The sequence below is a fragment of the Octopus sinensis genome, linkage group LG14 (genome assembly GCF_006345805.1).
Source record: "Octopus sinensis linkage group LG14, ASM634580v1, whole genome shotgun sequence".
Classification (NCBI taxonomy): Eukaryota; Metazoa; Mollusca; class Cephalopoda; order Octopoda; family Octopodidae; genus Octopus; species Octopus sinensis.
In genome coordinates this window covers 30,688,132-30,706,187 of record NC_043010.1, presented here as the reverse complement: position 1 = coordinate 30,706,187, position 18,056 = coordinate 30,688,132, and the positions used below count along the sequence as shown (strand labels likewise).

Sequence of the window (18,056 nt, the reverse complement as noted above, 5' to 3'; positions counted from 1 at the left end):
ACTGTGGTTGATTTTAGGATTTGTTTTAATAACTTTCTTTATACTCACGTCATCTGATAGACTTTTTCTGAAAATATTTTTTTTTTATCAGAATAAATATATATATTTCCTTTAACATTCTTTAAACTTCCGAGCAACGCCGGGTACTTAGGCTAGTAATAAACACACACACATACACAAACTTGTGAAATACAGCTACTTAGTGTTTCCTGGTCGAAACATTAATTTAAAAGCTTGATAGTTTATCAAGCTGCTAAAAAACACAAACAAGTCGGTTTGGTCACTACGTTCGATGCAATCGAATTTTGCCTGATATATATATATATATATAATATATATATATATAATATATATATATATATAAATGTGTGTGTGTGTGTGTTTGTGTGTATGTACTAATACTGAGTGATAAGATTTTCAACAAGTAGCAAAGCCTTCGATCAGTTAAAAGCGTAAAGATATAATAAAAACCTCAAAACGCCCTGTGAAATACAACTATACAGAGTTTCCTGGTCGAAATATTAATTTGCTTCGCCATTTATCAAGCTGTTAAAACGAACAAAACGATATAGTAACTGCGTTCGATGCAATCGACTTTTGCATGACCATACGCATTTAAAGTAACGCAATATATATATATATATATATATACTTACTTGGAAACGGGTGCGTGGCTTCGATCATATAATATTATAAATAATATATTAATATATATATATATATATATATATATATATATATATGCATATATGTACATACCTACATATATGTATATATATATATATTATATATATATATATAATATATATATATATATATATATATATATATATATATATATATATATATATATACATGCATATATACAGGACATCGGGGAAACGTTGAACACAATGAGAAACGAAAACATAAAAACAAAAACAGAAAAGGAACTTTTTTTCGAACAACGAAAAAAAAAAACAGACCGAGAAACCAGACATACAACATAAAGAATATTCCCCTTCATCAGTTGTCTCTGTTTCATCTATTGCGCGTTTCGAACGAAAAAGGGACAACTGATGAAGGGGAATATTCTTTATGTTGCATGTCTCGTTTCTCTGTCTGTTTTTTTCATTGTTCAAAAAAAAGTTCGTTTTCTATGTTTTTGTTTTTATTTTTTCGTTTCTCATTGTGTTCAACGTTTTTTTGATGTCCTGTACCCATATATGTGTGTATATATATATACATATATATGTAGGTATGTACATATATGTATGTATATATACATACATATATATAGGTATGTACATATATGTATGTATATACATACATATATATATATATATATATATAATATATATATATATATATATATATATATATTATATATATATATATATAATATATATATATAGGTGCTTCGGCACCGCCAGTCACAATTGGTGACGATAAATGCTTTCCTTTATACCATTATATTGAGCCTAGCTGCTTATATTAATTTTTAATATATGCATTAGCATTTCGCTAAATCAGCCGTAAATTTTTATGCTAAAATTTTATACACTGCCAGCTGGATTTAGCCAGACCATCGAGCGTTTGAGTAGTCACTGCTGTTCACCTAGTTCAATCAACTGTAGAAATGAGTTGCGATGTCACTGGTGCCAAGCTGTATCAGGTTTTGCCTTTTCCTTGGTCAACATCAGTGATGTGGAGAGGAAAAACTGGTAGGTAGGTAGGTAGGTAGGTAGGTAGGTATGTATGTATGTATGATGTATGTATGTATGTATGTATGTATGTATGTATGTATGCATGCATGTATGCATGTATGTATTAACTGGGCTTCATATATCTTTGCAACTACAGCCGGCTATTGCCGGTAAAATTTTTAGCTGCCAATTCTGTACAAGACATTGTAGATCTTTAGCTGGGCTAAAAAGTCACATTCGATCACAGCACCAATAACAGTTAAGCCTCGTGCAATGGCCATACTCGATAGCGAGGGGGCAGCCATCATGTATGTATCATTCCCAGTACTCATAGGTACATCATACATACTCGTTGGAATGTACGTCCTGTGTGTTTCATTTAGCATTTCTTTATCTGATGTAGTTTAATTTCTACTGTTTCCCCGTATAGTTTAAATACCTATCAATCATTGGGTACGATTCCATCGAGTATAGCTAGCGTTAGTGTTTGATCGATTGTTTCCATGTTTGCATTCAATACCTTCTAAGTGTTGTCACAACGTTTTAATCTAGATGTTTCGCGGACCGTAAAAAATATATAAATTAGACGAAAATATTGTTTATGTTCAACTGCAGCCTGTCACAAGGTGGGAATGCAAACAGTCAAACAGGATCCCTGCAAAACACGTAATCTATAGATTTCAGATAGAGAGGTGAGGTCCATCGCACTTTAAATGTCAGAGAGATATAGGAAAAATAATCTATCTCACCACATCAAAAAAGACCAACAAATATGATAAATTCAGTAAAATTAGATTTGGAACTTGTCGCTTTTTGACGGGAAGTAAAATCAGAAATACAGAAAATTTTGTTTCAAAAGATACAGAAAAATCTTGAGACGTGAACAAAGTCAGAGAGGGACGTCTTTTATAAAGAAATGGTGCTGTATAGATTGTGTTCACTGAAGATTTTGTTGATCTCTGTATTGGTAAGTTATATTGATTGATATATTTGATATTTGAGCGAAAAAGTTGGATTAATACTTATGCATCTTTGTAATAATGGCAATTTTATTTTATTTTATTTTACGTTTTGCTAAACTATTTGTCAGTACCTGGGGGGGGGGGGAACGCTTTCTGTGTTTTACTATTCACTGGATACTAATATACAAAACTCCTCTTTGTCTTTTTTCTGTTTATCTGTTTGTCTGTCTGTTTGTCACACGCGCGTACACACACACACACATACACACATATATACACACACACATACATACATACATACATACATACATACATACATACATACATACATACATGTATGCATGCATATATACATGTCTATATCAAAGTATCACTGTATCAGGCTGCTGTTATACACCGCTTGTCACAATTGCTTCGAACAACGTCATCCTGCTTGTTAGACGGGTAGGCGAACAATCACCATGAAAGGAACCTCAGTCCATCGTAGAGTCACCCAGTTATAGATGAGTGGACTGCAGCAACGTGGAATGAAGTGTTTTGCCCAAGAACACAATGCACCGTCGGTCTGGGAATCCAAGCTACAATCTTGCGATCGTGAGTGCAACATCTCATGGACTAAGCCACGCGCTTTCACACACACACACACACACACACACACACACACACACACACACACACACACACACACACACACACACACTAAAACAGACAAATGAATTTTATGGTATCAACGAATGTTTCATTACGAGATTTCATTCTGTCTTACCATTATAAAAGAAAGCGTGTATAGATGTGTAATATTCATAAGACTAAGCAATATGTTACATTTTATCTCTTAAACCTTCAAGTTATATTATACTTAATACAGGTAAAAAAAAAGTGATATGCTGTAAAGTTAAAGTCCAGACAGCATATCAAAAAAAAAATCAAAGAATATACCTCTAATTCAAATATAGAAACGGGCTGCTCCGTAATTAGCGAATCAAAATTGTAGACTGTTTAATAGACATGTTCAGAGAGCTGACATCGTAGAATGGACGTGTCCACTAACTGAATTATTGTTGCATGTACAAAGGAAATTTGCCAAGATAGATTATACCAGTGTTTCCCAACCAATTCTTCCCCAGGTCCCACTATAACTTTCCAGAAAAAGGTATGCCCCACTGGTGGTGGGGGAAAAAGCAACAACTCTATTTTAAATATTTTATCACAATTATTTAATACGAAAGAATCTACCGGTAACTTTTTTTTTATTAAGTATCAAGTCCCCCCCCCCCAAATGTACATTATTGACTAAAAAAAAAACAAAGATTTTCATAATTCCATGTGCCGCTAAAAAAATAAGAAAAAATTTAGGTCACACGCCTCACCACAATTTACCCAGGCCCCACCGGTGAGGCGTGTGCCCCACATTGGGAATCACTGGATTATACTGAACAGAAGGGAAAAGAAATTCAAATTATTAATTTTATCATCCCTCATAAAATCAAATGTTAGCATCGGGATACCATTATCTATTAATATTGGCTTCAACGAAGCAAATATGACAGACCATACTTTGATGCTTACCGGCGTGGCCATAAGGCAAAGTGAGAGTATTCATATATATTCTGTATTGTGTAGAAGGGTATCATATTTCATACACAGTTCGACAAAGGAATCGTTCAAAACTTCATTCTTAAAGTTAACGTATCAGAATATTTTCAGTGTGATTGTTTCAGAGTAAATGAACAAATAAACTATGGCAATACACGAGACAAACATATCAAAGTTACAACAGAGACCATTAGGAAAATTTTGAAAGATTAGTTCAAGAGAGAGAAAAAAATCTTATTGTACCAGCGTGGACCTGGTCAAACCGCATCAGGTCATTCAGATCGTATCTAGATAGGGTAATTCTGTAGAGAAGCAGATAAGGATAGCATAGATTGTTCACAGTTTAAAGTAATCGACTACACAGACCACAACTTTGTAACCTGTACAGTCGAGTTATAGACTCCTTAGACAGGTACCCGGTTACTGGAAGCTGAACGCATCCTTGCCGGCGCGCAAATCTTTCAGAGACCGAGTTAGTGGATTAGTGAAGCGAACGTTGACGGCGGCAATCGTCAACAATAGATGACGGTTCGCTTTGAAAAGGGCGATTAGAATAGAATAGTCACCTTTTTTTCGTCTCTTAAAGCCACACAACATTTTTGTAATTTTTTCGACAAGATTTTCTCCATAAGATTCTTCTCAAAGAGCTCTTTCATCTAAAGTAAATCTCGAACGCAGAATAGCTGTGGAAGCAGGTTAGAGGATTGACTAAATACCCCTTAGCAAACGGAGAAAAAAAAATGAAAAAGTGGCAAGCAAGTCATTCCAGAATATCGAGCCCCGTATATCTCAAACTCCGATCAAGCGTCCTATACCATAAAGCAAAGAGAATTAACAGCAGCTACTGTCTTTTATAATGCTAAATATCTTAAAATGACAAACATTTTGATTTGTTAAAATGATCACCACTTAAAGACACACCACTTTTTTGTAGCCAACTTTTTAGCGTGTTTGTCTCCGAAAGATTCTTCCCAATGAGCACAGACTTTTAGATTTAATTAATCTATACTTTTCTTTTTTAATTGCAATTTACTTTACCTTTCTTTTTAATGAACCAAATTTTAGCTATTTTATCTCAAAATGTAGCTGAAGACCGGCCATCATTGCTAAAAAAACCAGCGTTCAATTTGGCTGGGAACCGAAGTAGTGATGAAGCCTAGAAGAGCTTGCGAGTGACAAAATTTGTCCTTAAGAATAACTTAGGGCGGGGCGGGGTGAGTGAGTTGGTATTTTACAAATAATAAAGGAAATATCTAATACAGAATAGCAGTGAAAACAGCATAGAAGATAGGCTTAGAAAACAGAAAAAAAAAAAAAACCAGTTGGCTATCATGCCCCTACAGAAAATCGATCTCCAGATCTCTCAAACTTTGATTAAGTCCTCTGTGCCATTAAGCTAAGTGGTCCAAAATATCAAGCATCGTCTTTTAAACGATCGTCTTTAAAATTCCAAAAATATTTTAATTTGTTAAAATGATCACCTTTTTTTGTTACCTGAATACCTAAAACCGTTCCACTTTTTTGATGAAGCCACACCACAAATGTGTGTGTGTGTATGCGCGTGTCCATATATATAAAAGTCGCAGGCGTGGCTGTGTGGTAAGAAGCTCACTTTCTGACCACATGATTCCGGGTTCAGTCCCACTATGTGGCACCTTAGGGAAGTGTCTTCTATTATAGCCTCGGGCCGACCAAAGCCTTGTGAGTGGATTTGGTAAACGGAAACCGAAAGAAACTCGTCGTGTATATTTATATGCATTTATATTTATGTGTGTGTCTTTGTGTCTGTGTTTGTCCCTCTACCATCGTTTGACAACCGATATTGATGTGTTTATGTCCCCGAAACTAGCAGTTCGGCAAAAGAGACCGATAGAACAAGTACATGACTTACAAGGAAAAAGTCCTGGGGTTGATTCGTTCAACTAAAAGCGGTGCTCCGGTATGCCTGCAGTCAAATGACTGAAACGTGTAAAAGAGAATATATATATAATATATATATATATAATATATATATATATATATATATATATATATATATATATATATATTTAAAAAAGGAGATGTGGAACACGAGTTGTGATATATAAAAAAGGAAATGAAGAAAATGCTGGCAAAATAATTTAAGTAAGGGAGAGTGTATTTAATTAGGTGAAATTTCTTTTTACCGGTTGCGCATTTGTTATGCTTATCAAAAGATATTTTTAAAGAGAGATAGAGTGCCTTTCTGATAGATTTTTTCTCTTATCTGATAAGATATATATATATATATATAATATATATATATATATATATATCTTATCTGATAAGATATATATATATATATATATATATATATATATATATATATAATATATATATATAATATATATATATATATATATGTGTGTGTGTATGTATGTATGTATGTATGTATGTATGTATGTATGTATATATAATTATATGTATATATATATTTCGTTTTTGAATTTGGTTTGCAAGATTATTTATATGAGTTCGTGTGTTGAAGCATATTCTGTTATAAGGCACAAAAAGAAAATGACTCCCCAGACACAACAGAATATATATATATATATATATATATATATAATATATATATATATATATATATATATATACACACACACTAGCAGAGTTACCCGGCGTTGCCCGAGTTACATACAATTGAAGAATTAGACTTTTCTGTTATATTTTCTGTAACGAACTGGAATACCTATGTTTCGAATTTCATCAAAATTGCAGATGAGGGTTATTTCCCTCTTTACACACCCAAACAAAATTGTAATCGTGCCACATGTATCCCATACTACTGATTTTTATGCGCATATTCCAAAATTCCAGTCTTATAGAACCTGTTAAAATGATTTTACTCCTGAAATATGGAGGTCATGGAGCTCTAAAATGTGTAAGTTAACGCCCCTATTGGGGGTGGGCATCTTAATGTCAACCAGAGAAGTTGAATTGTTGAGAATCTTTTTAACTTGGGTCTTATATCTATTGTTTGAATTTCTTTGAAAATGGAAATATATGTTCGCTGGGTTTGTAAAAAAGAGCAAAGCTACAGGAAACCAACAGACGAATGATCACATTAAGCAGTCAGCTACAGTACCCTAGTCGTTACCACTCCCAATATAGGATTCTTCACCATCCAGGTGACAGGCACAGCCGTAAGATGCATTACGAATCTATAGCAATTGGAAGGGCGTGACCCAACTGAAATAAACATTAACAACTGTGTGACGTGAGGGCTAAGGAGAAATGAAAGTTGGAGTTTGCAAATGACCGCTATACTGATACGTAACTGGACAGAATAAATATACAATCTATAAATGTCTTTGATGAGCGGTGGTGGAGTGGAGTTGACAGTACACAACCACTATATCGCTCCACCACCACCGCTCATGTCTCTCGGAGACATTTAGAAATTCACTATTTCTAATTTCGGTGATCAGTAAATAAATTTTACTGAAAATAGGATATATTTGCAGAGAGGTTGCAGTCATCTCAGCGAGCGAGACTGGCTACCCTGGACTAATGACGAGCAATACACTCAGAAACATATGTCTTCAGGTGCTAGTCCCAGCTGGCGGGGGTGATTGCCTCCCCTTTGCAAATATAAGCAGAAAATGTGTCAAAGCCGACAGGAAACGTCGATGTTTCCTAGGGCTAAATGGTGGTGGTGTAATTCCCTTACGGACTGTCACGCTGAGCTGACAGTACACAACCTCTATATCGCTCCACCACCGCTCATGTCTCTCGGAGACATTTAGAAATTTAATATTTCTAATTTCAAATTTCTAATTATTAATTAATAATTTAAAAAATGAATTTTTTAAAAGTGCAAAAAATATTTTGAGTTATTTTTATTTTTAATATAAGTAATAAGTAATAACAAATAGAAGTAATAACAACTTCTAATAAAATTTTTAGTTATGATAAAAGCTGATATTTTCTAAATCTAAATATTTTATTTGAAATTTTATTCTTAGCTGCAATATTTTAAGAAAATGTTCTGTACTTTACCCAGATGTAATAAGTTGTCCTGAACTTTCCCAGGTGCAATAACTTGTCCTGTAATTTTCCAGGTTTATAATCTTAAGAATATTATTTCTCTTGCTCGCGTTTTTCCATGTAATATATATATATATATATATATATATATATATATATTATATATATGTGTGTGTGTGTGTGTGTGTGTGTGTGTGTGTGTATATATATGTATAAAGAGAGAGAGAGAGAGAGAGAGAGAGAGAGAGAGAGAGTTAATCCAAACATGAAAACACAAAGAGAAGACAACAACGCGAGGACATTGGACGCTCAGGAAAGGAAAGAAAGAAGGAGGATTTAACGTTTCGGGTGGAGCTCTTCGTCAGAAACATAGGAAAAGGAAAGATCCAAGGAAGGGAAGACGGAGGAAAAAATCGCCAACGATACACACACGGTCACATTTTGAATGACATATACGTATATGCAAACATAACTGGAAATAAGGATTCAAAGAATCATAGAGTACTCACCACTTGACAATCGGTGCTGGTTTGTTTACGCCCCCTTACTTAGCTGGTCGGCTAAAAAGAGGGTGGAATTTGGTCAGCATTTATACAGAACTGGATACCTTTGTAGATATTTAAAAATACTTCCCCATCACATAGTTTCCAAGATATAGTAGTAAACACCAAAATCCTGCCACTGGGCCTAACGAAGTTGATGGGTATCAAAATTTTTTACAGGATGTAAATATTCTCCCGTGGTAAAAGAAAACAATAAAATCCGCACTACGTCGGATGCGACGACGACGGTTCCGGGTGATCCGATCAGCGGAATAACCTGTTCGTGAACTGAAAGTTCAAGAGGCCGAGCACTCCACAGACATGCGCACCTTTAATGTAGTTCTCAGGGAGATTCAATGTGACACAGAATATGAGAAGGCTGACACTTTGAATTACAGGTACTATTCATTTTTGCCAGCTGAGCAGACTGGAGCAACGTGAAATAAAGTGACTTGTTCAAGGACACAACACCCCCACTGGTTTTCGAACTTACGACCTTATGATCGTGAGCTTAAAACTCTAACTTCTAAGCCACGCGCCTCCACAAGAGAAAACAGTAGCTTAAGGTTGATTGCTAGAAACAAGCGATCTAGTTTTGTATAATACTACACCGACCAAATTCCATTTATCTTTTTTCTTTCGCAGTCTTGGTTCTGAGGAAGATAGCATTGTGCTGATAGTTACCTACGCCATGAAAGGAGGTTATGTTTTCATTGGCGTTGGTTTGTCCGTCTGTCCGTCTGTGTGCCAAATAACTCAAAAAGTTGTGAACGGTATTTGATGAAACTTGCAGGAAAAGTTGGTAATGACACATGGAACAGATGATGAAATTTTTGTAGTGATCCGGGAATTTATATGAATTCTTGAAGGATTTTTAATTTGTTATATTTACTTTACATGAAGTATTACACTGTTACGTTCTTTGATTATCTCCTTTGAAAACACACCGTTTCCACGTAACCTATGGTGGCGTTGCTGTTTAGAGACAGTGTTGATGATGACGATGGTCGAGATAAGTATGGGAGGAGGATAAAATAGTATCGGCGGTTATAATGGCGTCAGGAGCGGTGTGATGTGTGATAGTGAGGTGATGGTGGTAATAGTGGCGTTGATGGTGGTATTGCAGTGGTTATGTGGTGGTGAAAGTGACTGTCAAGGTAACCGTCATGATAACATTGATGGCAGTGTATGTGGTTAAGTGGAAGCAATGACAATGATGTTGGTGGTTGTGAACTGCTTCAGATGATTCCTGTTTTTAAAGGGTTTTTCCTGAAAATCATATGGCTGTGTTATTTTTTTTTTTACCCCCGCCAAGGAGGTTATGTTTTTGCCGATGTTGGTTTGGGAATTTAGTCGATTTTCAGCATGCGTGTATATGGGTGGAAATGAGCTACTTGGCGGAGGTCAGCGTTTTCCGAGTGATTTTCTAGTTCCTAATATTTTCAGTTCATCGATCAATTGATTAATAAAATTGAGCCATGAACGTTCCCAAATGCATATCTGAAACAGCTGTTAGCTTACAATAAATAAATAATTACATGTATATAACCCATTATTTCTGTCTATTTCATGTATAACTGTAAAAAATCAAGCAAACAAACAAACAACTTAACTGGGTAATACAACCTTGGATTTACAAATTTGACTAATGATCGACTTCGACTTCGGATTCCCTGGAGTACAATACCTATTACAAGACTTTTTTGTTATTTGGTATATTTTTATCTGCATGGAGCTTAAAAAGTATTTTATCTGGATCACTGTCCCTTATTAATCCCTCTTTGTTTTGATATCTATCTATCTATCTATCTATCTATCTATCTATCTATCTATCTATCTATCTAGCTATCCATTCTTTTATTAAAACTGAAGAAATCTTCACAAACTGCTACTCAGAGTTTCACGTTACCCTTCGTCGGATAGTTGTGATCACAACTGTTCGACGAACGATAATGTGAAACTCTGAGTAGCAGCTTGTGAAGATTTTTTTCGGCTTTAATAAAAGTATATTACTCTACCTTCGGTATTCAAATACTATTTTTTCTCATCTTGTTTTGCATTCATGTGCTTACTCGTGTATGTATGTATGTATGTATGTATGTATGTATGTATGTATGTATGTATGTATGTATGTATGTATGTATGTATGTATGTATGTATGTATGTATGTAGTATGTATGTATGTATGTATGTATGTATGTATTATGTATGTATGTATGTATGTATGTATGTATATATATATATATATATATATATATATAATATATATATATATATATATACATACACGCATCCATAAAGATATTTAATTTTCTTTATACAGATTCCCATAGATGTCGTTTCTGAATGTAAGTTCATTTTTTTCTCCTTTTTTTATCGTAAAAATTAAGAAACTTTCACGAAGTCATCCACTTACCTTATGGAATCACTCTAATAATAATTCTTTTTCCTATAGGCACAAAGCCTGAAATTTTGGAGGTGTGGGCTAGTCAATTACATCAACTCCAGTATTCAACGAGTACTTATTTTATTGACTTGAAGGGTAAAAGGCTAAGTCGATATCGGTAGAATTTGAAGTCAGAACGTAAAGCCGGAAGAAAAGCCGCTTAGCATTTTGTCCGACATGCTAACGATTCTGCTTGCTCACCGCCTTAGAAAGAAAGCAAACGAATGATGAGATCATTTGTGTTATATTCATTGCATGCGTTGTACAGGTGGAATGCCATCGTAGCTATTGAATACATATATGCAGTTATAATCATTTTATATTTTCTAATATACCATTATCATGATTCTTCAGAGGTATCCCACTACCTGGTTTCTGACTCAGTTGCATCCCAAACCGTAGCTGTACGTATAAAGATGAGGGATAGAAATATCGGCGATAGAAGGGGGGAAAATGCGATTCTTTATGAAAAATGTCCTTCTAAATATTTGTTCTGCATTGAATTATAGACATGCCCATATCACTCTCGCCGTCAGTAATGCAGTGAACAACAAAGCTGTTGTTCAGTTGTGATATAAAGTAGTTTGACGCTATATAGCTGCGCTGGCAAAGACTTCGCACACTAGCAAAATCTCTAAAAATCTGAAGGAAGAACTCATTTGAAAATTAAGACCAAAATAGTAATTAAATGTAGGTTGGATACCTATGCTATGAACTTATAAAATTAAACATTACTTTCTTCACAGTATGGCTGCCATATCACAGATTTTACAGCAGATGTGAATACAAAACCAAACTAGCCATGATCACCCCATCTTTTTTTGGAATATCTAGCTCTACATTATTAAATGAGACCTTCCCAGTTTTTTTACACAACAGGAATATCTTTTGCTAGAGTAACATTCTGCTGCTATTTAATATTTCGATAATCAAATCTTATAAATGACCCAGATCTATCTATCTGTCTATCTATCTATCTATCTATCTATCTATCTATCTATCTATCTATCTATCTATCTATCTATCTATCTATCTATCTATCTAACGCAAGCTTATCTTTATAGTGAAAAACAGCTGCACACACATCAATCTCACTTTTTAGTTCTTATGCAATATGTCCAATGATGTGGAGATGAAAAACAGTGAAAAACAGCTGCACACACATCAATCTCACTTTTTAGTTCTTATGCAATATGTCCAAGATGTGGAGATGAAGATTATTTATTTATTCCTCGCATCATTTGAATGAAATGCGAACATGCCACTAAACATACACAAATTACTAACATGCCTAAATATATACATTACTGGATGGAAATTGACTCACTTGATTTCGTCCGCATTTTGACGGGCTATGTTTTTAATCGTGTAGGATGTCCAAATTCACACTCTTCACAAAGCAACTAAAATGGGCTTGCTTGTTTAGTCGACAACGATTTGACAACACAAGTTATACTGGATTACATGTAACTGATAGTTTTGACACGTGACTTATAAATAGATAAAGATAAATAGAAAAAGTTCTCTAGTTACTTAAGTTATAACAAATCAATACCATTTTAAGGTGGCAAGCTGGCAAAATCGCTGGCACTCTGGGCAAAATGCTTTACGTTCTTTATGTTCTGAGGTTGACTTTGTCTTTCATTCTGTCGGTGTCGATAAAATAAGTACCCGTTGAATACTGTGGATTCATGTAACCGACTCTCTCTTTACCCCGAAACTATTGGGTTTGTGCCAAAATTTGAAACCAATATTAATACCATTTTTTTTTTGTTTTTATAGGGGGCAGAATGTATGAAATGGTTCTAAATAAAAACTTTACTGCACGAAACCACTCCAGCAATTGTAAACAAAGTTGTTTACCTAAATGTGCATTGAGATGTATTTATAATGGCCATTGTGACTGCATATACTTCCAACTGTTTGATAATTTATGCAGTCTATTGGATTTTGAAGAGTGTAATAATGCATTGTATTCTACATTGCCGGAAACGCATGATACTTTGACAGTACTGATGATTCGTCAAGATCAGAACAGTAAGTAAATAGTGTATTTATGTATATGGTTCTTTATTTACTGATTAAGAAGTTCCAGGTTTACAAGTGAGGAAGAGTGGCTGTTGGCAAACTTGATGAGTCGAGACACGACTCAAATTTAAAGTTGTATCAAAGTTATTTTTCACTTCACCTTCGTCACTCGTACATTGGGAAGCATATGAATATCGAAATATTCCCCTTTTAAAGAGAGGCTGGAATAGAGTGAGCGTTGTAGAGAAAAAAAGTTAAGTTGTTGGTCTGTCGAGACTGCAGTTCAGTTTCAATTCCCAGTCGAAGCAAATTCCCTTAGCTTCTTCCTGAGAGAGAGAGAGAGAGAGAGAGAGAGAGAGGAATGTGACATTTCTTCCTCCTCGAACCAAAGTTGCGTTAATGAGCAACATCTTGAGCAACTGACTTATATTATGAGTAAAACTGTTTGGTTGAAATCTGTGTGAAAACACGTCAGATGGATTGTAAAGGAAATTCAAAGGCAGCCTTGTCACACATTGTGTAACGCTGATCCTGTCTGAAGAAAATAAGTAGGAAGAGAATTCCATAGGCTCGATGGTTATGGAGATAAAGAATCAGGTAAAATTCTTAATGAGGTTGCTAAGAAGAGTGAAACATAGTAGAAGTGGGGTGAGGAAGGGAGACGAGTGTGTCAGATGGGCTCCATGGAATGTCATTAGTTTGTTTAGAAGAGCAGCAGCCATCGTGGTAGCCATAGAAAAGATGAAGATTGAAGACAGAGTCTCAGTGGGTCAAAGGTTGTAACGAGTTTTGCAGTTGGATGGATTTAATTTTTGATGTCTTTGTGTATAGTAGCAGCGGTATTCTAAATATGGATCTCATTCTCCACTGTGATTTTGCAATTAGTGAGTAAACAATCTGGGCTGAAGTACTTCTCAACCTTCATCAAGAAGGCTTGTCTTTGGGAATTTAAGTTGTGTAATATAGTTCTTTTACTTTCTTTCTATCTCTTTCTTTTCTCCTTTCTTCTTTTCTTCATTTCTTCTTTCTCTTCCTCTCTTTTTCATTTTCTTTCCCTGTTGTCTTCTCTTTCTTATATTTTATTTCTTGTTCTTTCTTTCTTTCTTCCATTCCTTTTTTCATTCCTTCCTTTCCTTTCTGTCTGATGATCCTTACTCTGTCTACAAATCTTTATTGCAGAAACTCAGAAGAAAAGCAATGTTTACCAAATAATCAATACCAGTGTAAAATATCCGAACGTTACCTTCCGTTCTTTAGTGTGGTATTGTGAAGAGGTTTGCTCTGCGACTTCCAACTGCTGTGGTTATTCATATAAGAATGGACAGTGTCAATTACTTATCATGACTTACTGCTGGAACTCCAAAGTCCTCCTCACCGATGGAAACTATATTGACCTAACAAAACCCATAGCATGTAAGTGGTTAATTTTATGTGAATATATATACTTGATGTTTTTAATGACTTCATAAGAAAAGTTAGAGTAATGCTTATGATAATGTTAAGAGTCTTAATGACTGTTCACTAGGGACAGATGAATTTTAATTCATGTGGTAGCCTTGTTTAATTCGTGGGTAGTAAATTACCATACAGATAAGTTAATATTTCTTTTACTAACATTTCTTTTTCCTATTTTTATTCCACATTTCTGTTCATTATTTACTAAAGTAAAATTATTCTGACAACTTCTAGTTATATAATTTTAGTTTGTCATATCTTTATATAGGATGTAAATAGCAAAATAGGTTCATATAATCTAGACCTGAAGATTGGCAATATAATCATTTTACTATGGTATTGTATTTGAGAACTTCTACTTCAGCAATATCGAGGAATATGTTGTCATGAAACGTGCGTAGTCTATATAATGTAAGGTATATGATTTAGAATAAGAATTGAAGCCATTAATTTTGATATTTTTAATATTTAGTCCTATATGTACCTATCGTGAATAATGACGTTCAATGATGATTGAGTTGCTTGAGGGTGATTCTGCCTCTTAAACCTACCTACCTACCTACCTACCTACCTACCTACCTACCTACCTACCTACTACCTACCTATCTATCTATCTATCTATCTATCTATCTATCTATCTATCTATCTATCTACATTATCTATCTATCGACATTATCTGTCTATCTATCTATCTATCTATCTATCTATCTATCTATCTATCTATCTATCTATCTATCTATCTATCTATCTATCTATCTGTCAGTCAGTCTGTCTGTCTGTCTGTCTGTCTGTCTGTCTGTCTGCCTGCCTGCCTGTCTGTCTGCCTGTCTGTCTGTCTATCTATCTATATCTATCTATCTATCTATCTATCTATCTATATATATGTGTGTGTGTGTGTGTTCAGGTTTAGTAAACTAGTTATATATTTTCGTGTTCTGTGTTCAATTTTAAGCTGTTTGTATGACTAAAACTGTGTGTTTTCTTCATTTGTAGGGCCATTTCACATTCCTAAATCAACCTCTCTCACAAGTAGAGTACCATCCGTTGTTACTGATGATGGTGTGACTCATTCTGAGGATTTAACTGGAAACAGAGAAATAATAAACCCCAGGGGTGTAACCAAAACAAACACTAGACTACAAACCATTGACACAGTATCAACCAGCGACATAACAGAAACCAGTTCCGCAAGTGGATCTAGTTCCACAATTGGAACTAGTTCCACAATAGGTACCAGTAACACAACAAAAACCAGTTCCATAATAGGAACCAGTGACACAATAGGAACCAGTGACAGAACAGAAGCTAGTTCCACAAGTGGATCTAGTTCCACAAGTGGATCTAGTTCCACAAGTGGATCTAGTTCCACAAGTGGATCTAGTTCCACAATTGGAACTAGTTCCACAATAGGAATCACTTCCACAACAGAAACTAGTGATACAATAGGAGCAAGTTCTACAATAAGAACCACAGGCACAAAAGAAACCAGTTCCACGATAGGAACCAAGGGCTCAATAGAAACCAGCTCCACAACAGAAACCAGATTCGGAAGAGGAACCAGTTCCACAATAGGCACCAGTAATACAAAAAAAACCAGTTCCATAATAGGAACCAGTGACACAATAGGAACCAGTGACAAAACAGAAGCCAGTTCCACAATAGGAACCAGTGACAGAACAGACGCCAGTTCTATAGCAAGAACCAGTTCCATGACAGAAACCAGTTCCACAATAGGAATCACTTCCACAACAGAAACTAGTGATACAATAGGAGCCAGTTCTACAATAAGAACCACAGGCACAAAAGAAACCAGTTCCACAATAAGAACCGGTGACACAATAGGAACCAGTGACACAACAGAAGCCAGTTCCACAAGTGGATCTAGTTCCACCATTGGAACTAGTTCCACAATAGGAACCAGTTCCACAATAAGAACCAAGGGCTCAACAGAAACCAGTTCCACAACAGAAACCAGATTCGGAAGAGGAACCAGTTCCATAATAGGTACCAATAACACAACAAAAACCAGTTCCATAATAGGAACCAGTAACACAATAGGAACCAGTGACAGAACAGAAGCCAGTTCCACAAAAAGAACTACTGACACAATAGAAACCAGTTCCACAATAGGAACCAGTGACAGAACAGACGCCAGTTCTATAGCAAGAACCAGTTCCATAACAGAAACCAGTTCCACAATAGAACCCAGTTCCACAATAGAAACCAGCTCCACAATAGGGACCAATTCCACAACAGAACCCAGTTCCACAATAGAAACCAGCTCCACAACAGAAACCAGTTCCACAACAGAAACCAGTTCCTCAATAGGAACCAGTGACACAACAGAAACCAGTAATACAATAGGAGCCAGTTCCACAATAAGAACCACTGACACAACAAAAACCAGTTCCTCAATAGGAACCAGTGACACAACAGAAACCAGTTCCTCAATAGGAACCAGTGACACAACAGAAACCAGTGATACAATAGGAGCCAGTTCCACAATAAGAACTACTGACACAACAGAAACCAGTAACACAATAGGAACCAGTGACAAAACAGAAGCCAGTTCCACAATAGGAACCAGTGACAGAACAGACACCAGTTCTATAGCAAGAACCAGTTCCATAACAGAAACCAGTTCCACAACAGAACCCATTTCCACAATAGAAACCAGCTCCACAATAGGGACCAATTCCACAACAGAACCCAGTTCCACAATAGAAACCAGCTCCACAACAGAACCCAGTGACACAACAGAAACCAGTTTCTCAATAGGAACCAGTGACACAACAGAAACCAGTGATACAATAGGAGCCAGTTCCACAATAAGAACCACTGACACAACAGAAACCAGTTCCTCAATAGGAACCAGTGACACAACAGAAACCAGTTTCTCAATAGGAACCAGTGACACAACAGAAACCAGTGATACAATAGGAGCCAGTTCCACAATAAGAACCACTGACACAACAGAAACCAGTTCCTCAATAGGAACCAGTGACACAACAGAAACCAGTTCCACAATAGGAACCAGTGACAAAACAGAAGCCAGTTCCACAATAGGAACCAGTGACAGAACAGACACCAGTTCTATAGCAAGAACCAGTTCCATAACAGAAACCAGTTCCACAACAGAACCCATTTCCACAATAGAAACCAGCTCCACAATAGGGACCAATTCCACAACAGAACCCAGTTCCACAATAGAACCCAGTTCCACAATAGAACCCAGTTCCACAATAGAAACCAGTTCCACAATAGGAACCAGTGACACAACAGAAACCAGTGATACAATAGGAGCCAGTTCCACAATAAGAACCACTGACACAAC

The 18,056-nt window shown here is 35.6% G+C and overlaps 1 protein-coding gene across 2 annotated transcripts in view; it reads left to right on the top strand.

Annotated features, from left to right (window-relative positions):
- LOC115219305 (platelet binding protein GspB-like) overlaps positions 1–18,056 on the top strand; it is a 51,740-nt gene that overhangs the window by 32,128 nt on the left and 1,556 nt on the right. Inside the window, exons 1-8 of one of the 2 annotated variants that reach the window (XM_036508807.1) lie at positions 2,245–2,652; positions 11,117–11,141; positions 13,022–13,276; positions 14,447–14,680; positions 15,716–15,952; positions 16,205–16,362; positions 16,435–16,978; positions 17,231–18,056. The exon at positions 17,231–18,056 is cut by the window's right edge and continues 1,556 nt beyond it. In XM_036508807.1, the coding sequence (XP_036364700.1) occupies positions 2,602–2,652; positions 11,117–11,141; positions 13,022–13,276; positions 14,447–14,680; positions 15,716–15,952; positions 16,205–16,362; positions 16,435–16,978; positions 17,231–18,056 (2,330 nt within the window). In that variant the 5' untranslated portion in view covers positions 2,245–2,601. Of the gene's footprint in view, positions 1–2,244; positions 2,653–11,116; positions 11,142–13,021; positions 13,277–14,446; positions 14,681–15,715; positions 15,953–16,204; positions 16,363–16,434; positions 16,979–17,230 lie in introns of those variants that run through there. The other variant, XM_036508806.1, reaches the window with a different exon arrangement.